Source organism: Merops nubicus, unplaced genomic scaffold (genome assembly GCF_000691845.1).
Source record: "Merops nubicus isolate BGI_N331 unplaced genomic scaffold, ASM69184v1 scaffold15765, whole genome shotgun sequence".
NCBI lineage: Eukaryota > Metazoa > Chordata > Aves > Coraciiformes > Meropidae > Merops > Merops nubicus.
The window spans coordinates 3,821-10,212 of NW_008607759.1; the positions used below are offsets into that span (position 1 = coordinate 3,821).

At 46.0% G+C, this 6,392-nt stretch overlaps 1 protein-coding gene across 1 annotated transcript in view; it reads left to right on the forward strand.

Moving 5' to 3' along the window:
• Positions 1-617: 617 nt before the first annotated feature.
• The window catches only part of LOC103772719 (protein Jumonji-like), a gene marked incomplete at its 5' end in the record, with an annotated part of 18,730 nt that continues 12,955 nt past the window's right edge, over positions 618-6,392 (forward strand). Inside the window, 5 exon segments of the mRNA XM_008940060.1 lie at positions 618-710; positions 1,141-1,259; positions 1,401-1,471; positions 2,308-2,422; positions 6,379-6,391. Coding sequence (XP_008938308.1) covers positions 618-710; positions 1,141-1,259; positions 1,401-1,471; positions 2,308-2,422; positions 6,379-6,391 — 411 coding nt within the window.

The following is a 6,392-nucleotide window of genomic DNA, read 5'->3' on the forward strand; positions in this document are numbered from 1 at the left end:
TCAGAGGGTGCTTCCCAGAGCATCTGGTGTCAGAGGCATGTGTGAAAGCAGGTATCCAGAAACAGGCATAGCTCGAGCAAACCAGGTCAGATCCTCTTCTCATGCAGCTCCTGCAGCAGTGCCAGGAAACAGTGCACTCATTTGGTAATTTTACTGTGTTCTACTTCTCTCAACCTTGCAGTAACAGGTCCTGGTTCCTTGCATTTGGACTGCTTTTACTGCATTGAGCAGAGCTCAGTTTTTTAAGCAGATGGTGACGGGGATCTTGGTTAACGCTACTTGTTGTGACCCCTTCCATCACATACAGTGCTAGATACTGGACATTTCAGTGAATTTCCCAAGTCTCTTTCACCTGCCTCTGCATGTAAAGAGCATAGCCACATGGTCCTTTCATTATGTGTTGGATTTGGTTGTGAAATGCAGGTAGAATTGCCCCCTGGGTCCTTTGCAGCCTCTCATAGAAAGCTGGGTCATGTCCCATTCCGAATTTTTTTGTATTCCCCTCTTTCCCCCTGTGGTGATCTGGGACTGAGTATGTAAGGAAAAGAGTGAGGCCAGGGGGAGTGGAGACACCTTTTTTTTATTTTCACTTTTAATGTTGCTTTCTTCTTCCACAGGGTAGATCTGTTTCTTTAACAACCTTCTACCGAACAGCGAGAAACATCATGAACATGTGCTTCACCAAGGAGCCTACAGTAGCTGAAGTAGAGGTGAGGCCAACACAAGGGGTGGTAAAAGTTTCTAATTCAAGGGATTGGGTGTTGAGATTCAGCACAGTTGATGTTCAGGGATTAACCATAAGCAGTTTAAAGCTGTCTAGTGTGGGAGGAAAAGAAATAGTTAGATAGACGTGGCAGTGATTCTTCCTTTTAGAACTTTCTGACATTTTTAATAAAGGTGTTGATGAACTGAGGAAGAGAAAGAAGCCTTAATCTGTCATGTGCTGAAGTACAGAAGCCAAGAGGATCTAAATTCATTGTTACTTTTAAGTATTTATAATCTTATTTTTAAGCAGTGTTTTATGTTGAATTACACTCAGTTGAATTACTGCAAGCCCTGTAAATTTCTGGGGTTTATATTTTAATGAGAGATGCATTGTTCAGTGAATTAAAACCCCATTACTGCTTTCTCTTGCCACAGCAAGAATATTGGCGGATAGTGGAACAGAAAGATTGCCACGTAGCAGTGCATTGTGGAAAAGTAGATACCAACACCCACGGGAGTGGCTTTCCCGTGGGAAAATCTGAACCATTTTCAAGGTAGGATCACCAAATCCACCACTTGGGCTCGTGCCAGCTGCCCCATTGTGCCGAGCAGAGACGGAGGCACGAGACCAGCAGGGCAGCTTGGCACTGGGAACCTGCACTGACATATCTGCCTCTGTGTCACCCCTCTAACAGGCATGGGTGGAACCTCACAGTCCTTCCTAATAATACAGGCTCCATCCTGCGACATCTTGGTGCTGTGCCTGGTAAGCAAACCTCTTCTCTGTGTTTCCAGCAGGTGGAGGTGTCCTGTAAATATGGTGGCCCAGTCACCAAAGTCTTCTCCCTCTTTCTGGCCCCCCTGTTCTCCAGCTGACCAAGTAGACAGGCAGTTTTATGTAGTAGGTGATATTTAAAGTAATGAAGGCAGGTGTGAAGATAAAGAATTAATGAATAGCTGAGTCCATACACCTAGGAGGAACCAGTTGCACTTGCAGAATCCCTTTCTGTTGTTGACAGTACATCAGTGTTCTTGCTTTGTGTCAGGGTCATGGGCCTCTGCAGCTTCTCTGCCTGCAGACCTAGCCTGTAGTGCTGGGCAGAGCAGCACCCGAGTTCTCTAAATGAATTTTCAGGAGTGCCCCAGCTGCATTCGTGCCATTGCAATCTACTGGTAGAACTGTTAGCAGAAGGCAAAGTTCAGGCTCCTGTGCAGGTGCTGAGCTTGAACAAACCAGCTGGGAAACAGGATCCCTGTTCACAAGTACATGTACACCTGACAACAGGAAGTGGCCTCCTCAGCTCAATGACATCAAGCTTGAATTATGGGCATTTGTAAATCTCTAAAGAATATATATATTTTTTTTTACAGCTATTAAGAAACAAATATGTTCACTGTAATTGCCTGGTAGACATTTTGTTAGTGGGAAATGCTAGATTGGTTAAATTATTCTCTGTGAATTATTCAGTCTTGGTAGGAAGACTCAAAACTTAAGGGTCAGCTCATGGATGGAACAAGATTTTCAAGTGGAATGCCCTCTCAGCTGTCTTCCAGTTAGAAACTGAGGTTACTCAAAACTCATTTTCAATCTTTTTGTTTTAGGAGTGACAATTCCTTGGCTAAATATTGGCATGGTCTTTTCTACCTCATGCTGGTCTCGAGACCAAAATCACCTTCCATACATTGACTACTTACACACTGGTGCTGATTGCATTTGGTAGGTATTCCTGTGTTTTGTTTTCTTGGCATTCACTGCAGTGGCTGCCTGTAGGCTGGTGTTGACAGCAGCTTCTGTGGTACCTTCTGCATGAGTGAGTCTTGCCTAGAAGGTCCAGCGTGTGTGGTTACAGTTTTAATGGGAAAATGTAGTATAAACTTCAGTGATGAAACGCCCTTTCTTGGAAGAAAAGCTTCACTTTATCTTCCATGCTCCCTTCTGAGGTATTTAGCAGTAAATTGTGTCACTTGACATAGGGTTTAAGCTGTGGAGAGTTTTCATGACGTGGAAGCCAAGTGCCAGCTAGTGAAGGTGGGTTTTCCTCAGGCTGCCAGAGACACTCGTCAGCCCAGCTCCATGTTGCCCCTTGCAAAGTGGCTGAATCCATGCTGTGACTAAGTAGGCACTGCTTCCTTACTGTGTGTAAAATACCTTGAGCTCTGGAGCTACCAGCTCCCTTGTGCCCTCTCTTTTACGTGTTTCGTTATCATATCATAACAACATTTAATATGACTGCACACACCACTCTAGTGTCTCAGTGTGCTCCTCACCAGCTAGTTGCTAGCAACATCTCATGTTTTGTAGACACGTCATGCAGGTAGACTTAACACTTAGCTGGCAAGGGGGTTAGAAGATGGTGAATCCTTCCTGAGTTGAGTGCATGCATCCTGCTACAGATGGTGGTGAGTTAGACTGCAGTGGAAGCACGACAGCTGATGGAGGGATCAGAGGCAGGTGCTGCTGGCATGGCACGTGCCTTTCTGCCAGGCTCCTGGGGTGTTGGTGTTAGCAACCAAGATCATCAGTGAGAACAGTGAATGATAAGCAATGTAGCTGTGTTTCTTGATCACAGAAAATGCAATAAACAGAGAAGAAAAGTTACTTAAATGGTGCTGCCCTGAGAAGGTGAGAAGCCAGTTCCCTTTCAGCAGTTCCCCTCTTGAACTCTGAACTACAGGAGCCTTTGGTTCTTTGCTCAGTGTGATAGGAGAAGGTCTGCAGGGCCCCCTTTGCATCCAGAAGTCCCCATGGTGGCAGTGGCAGTGTCAACTGCTCTTCATTCATGTGCAAAGTATGTACTTGGGGCATTACCTTTAACTCCCACGTTTCTCAGCTGGAGCTGGTGTCAGGGGTCATCTGGTCAGCTGCTGACCCAGCTGCCACTGGGAAAGCACATCGCCCAGGGAAAAAGATTCAGAATCTTGGAGGAAACTATTAAAACAGAAGCTCATCTCTCTAACTATTTTAAGCTGGAGAAATGTTCTGTATGTGATGATACCAAGGGGTAAACACTGGATTATGCTGCACATCATGGAGTTTGTGACTTTCTGTCATGGGCATTTCATGGCCCCTCTCCCTCTTCTGTGAATTGACTATCTGTAATCTTCTGTAATAACATGCCATCAGGACAAATGGCTGAGCAAGCTACATTGTCCTGAGCCTTAGGTGAGTCTGTTTCTGTGATGTTCTCTGTGATGTTCATCTAGTCTTAACTGACAGAAATTCCAAAGAGGAGGCATTCAAGAATCCCCTAATTAAGTTCTGAGGCCACTCTTCATACCAAGCATGTCAAAACCTGTGCCCTTTGGGACTGAACGGGCACGAATGCAGCCAGCCATCGCCTTCAGTGGCTGCTTCAGCGATGACAAAGCAGGCCACGGGGCACCAGAGCTCTCCCTCATCTTGAAAACCCACCCAGCATCCCGAAATGTTGTCTGCCAAGGACCAGCCCCCTGTGGCACTAAAATCAGTTGTGCTTGAGTCACCTGCAGATTGCTCAGGTCACTCTCTAATCTCTCATGTTTTACCCTCTGAAGAGTGAAAGGGGAGCACTCAATTTTCATGCAGGGCAGAGGCCAGTGACTTAACCTTTCTATTCTGGAGGGATCCTCAGTGCCCATTGAAAGAGAGAAAAAAATCTCATTCTGCCCCAAGTGCCCCAAAGTCTGTACTGGCTGCTCACTTCCCATTTACAGGTGCCTCAAGGATTGGAATGAGTGAGGTTGCAGCATATGCCACAGTTGCAGAGGATCTCCATTCCTTGGTCCTGCCAGCAGCACTTCTGTGCTGCCCTCCTCTCCACACATCTGCCCGTGCTTTGTCCTGGCCCACCTTGTGAGGGGCTGCACGCTTTGACTTTCTTGGCTGTTCTAGCTGTTTTCTGCCTCTGAGTTAGAGTGGGCTCTGCTATCTCCTGGGTTTGAACTGAAAATATTTTTATCACCATTTATAGTCTGTTGTCATAGTGTAACTAGAGTAATACCCTGCACACATGGAGCTGTTGAAGCTGTCACTGTTGGCAACACAGGTACCACAAAGTATTTGATACACACCACGTGCATTGAAAATTGCTCACAGGACTTGATGGTTAGCAAGGTGGAATTCTTCCACTTCACCTCCCTATAGCCCTGGGATTTCTTAGCAGGGACCTGGTCATTGTCAATAGATATGTAAGGGGTTCGTCTATGTACATCTGGGCAACCAGCTCATTAGAGCCCTTATCGTGGCTACAGTTAGCTGTACCAGTGCATGCTGTCATCTCTTCTGGCTCTCAGCTTGAAGATCAACAAAGACAAATCAGTGTCATCACCAGCACAGTGAACAGTGACGAGATGTTCAAATCACAGGGAGGAGAGCCTCCTACAGACTCCTCAGGCAGGGCAACTCTGAGTGACACATACTGGGTTCATATTAGTGCACATCATAACAACTACCCTGGCAAGGTCTGGAAGGCGAGCAGAATGCTCTGTGAAGTTGGTGGTGAGACTGGATGAATGACAAGAAAACTGCACCTTTCCCCCAGGTCTTTCCAGATTCATTCTCTTCTCTTGTTGCCAAGTTTGGAAAAACGGCTCTGTGTGTGTGATGGGGGGCAAATAGGCTCTAGGCTGAAGTCTCATTGCTTAAAGTGAAAAAGTCATGATAAATCTGGAGATGCTTGAGTGTCACAAATCCAGATAAAGTCACAGATTCAGCCCAGCATGGCAGCAGCTCAGGACAGGTTTGGGAATCCCAGGATTTGTGCTGTGCTTCCCACCAAACTACGCTGCTCAGTTCACAGTCATCAGGTACCAGCTACCAGATCTTGGGAAGAGGTATCTTCTGGTGGACATAAACCATCACCCTTCTTCTGGCAGAAGGCAAGCAAGAGTAGCAGCTCATTGGCACCATGTTGCCTCCCTGCATCCAGCAAAATAGCAGTTCTCTGGATGTGTGAAGTGAAGACCTCGGGCTCCTACGTTATTTCTTGTCAGTTCTGTGTAGGGAGCACTGTTGGCAGGGAGCACAGAGAGGACAGCTGCTTCCTTGGCTTCTACAGGAGACAGGAATGTGCAGCTCAGCATGTACCCAGCAGAGTTCTAAATCTCTCTGGCTGCTTTGGCTTCTCTTCGCTGGGTCTTTCTTTTGTTGCAAGGGAGAGGAGGGCTGTGGGAGTTGTATAGTAAGCAAGGCAAGAAGGTCTTGGGCTACTTTGTGTACTAACAGTAAAGGTGATTTGTGGTTTCTTGATTGTTATGAACAGAAAAAGTTATTAAATAAAAGATCCTTTGGTTGATGCACGGGTAATAAAGACAACTGTTTCTGAGGAAGGCAACAGCATATATTGGTGTTCATGGGATTCAAGCCTCTGCCCATAATTAGCTGCTTTGGTGCCATTAAAACGAACATCATTCTGTTGCTGATTTCTCTCAGACTCTACAGAGCACTGAGTTTTCCTGTCTCTGTTTTGGGGATTTTGTGTCCTTCAGCATCTACTGAACACCATCAGACTGAGTCTAACCAAGCAGCTTTCCCTGAATCCTCAGGGTTTTACCAGAAGGAACTGTGTGGGAAAGCCTGTGTTTAATTTCTTTCTCTTAATCAATGTCCTGGTCTGAATTGCCTGTTACTGTGTAGCTGTGGACCGTTATTTACTCCACAGTAAATCTTTCCCTTTTCCTCTGACAAAACAACAGGTATTGCATTCCTG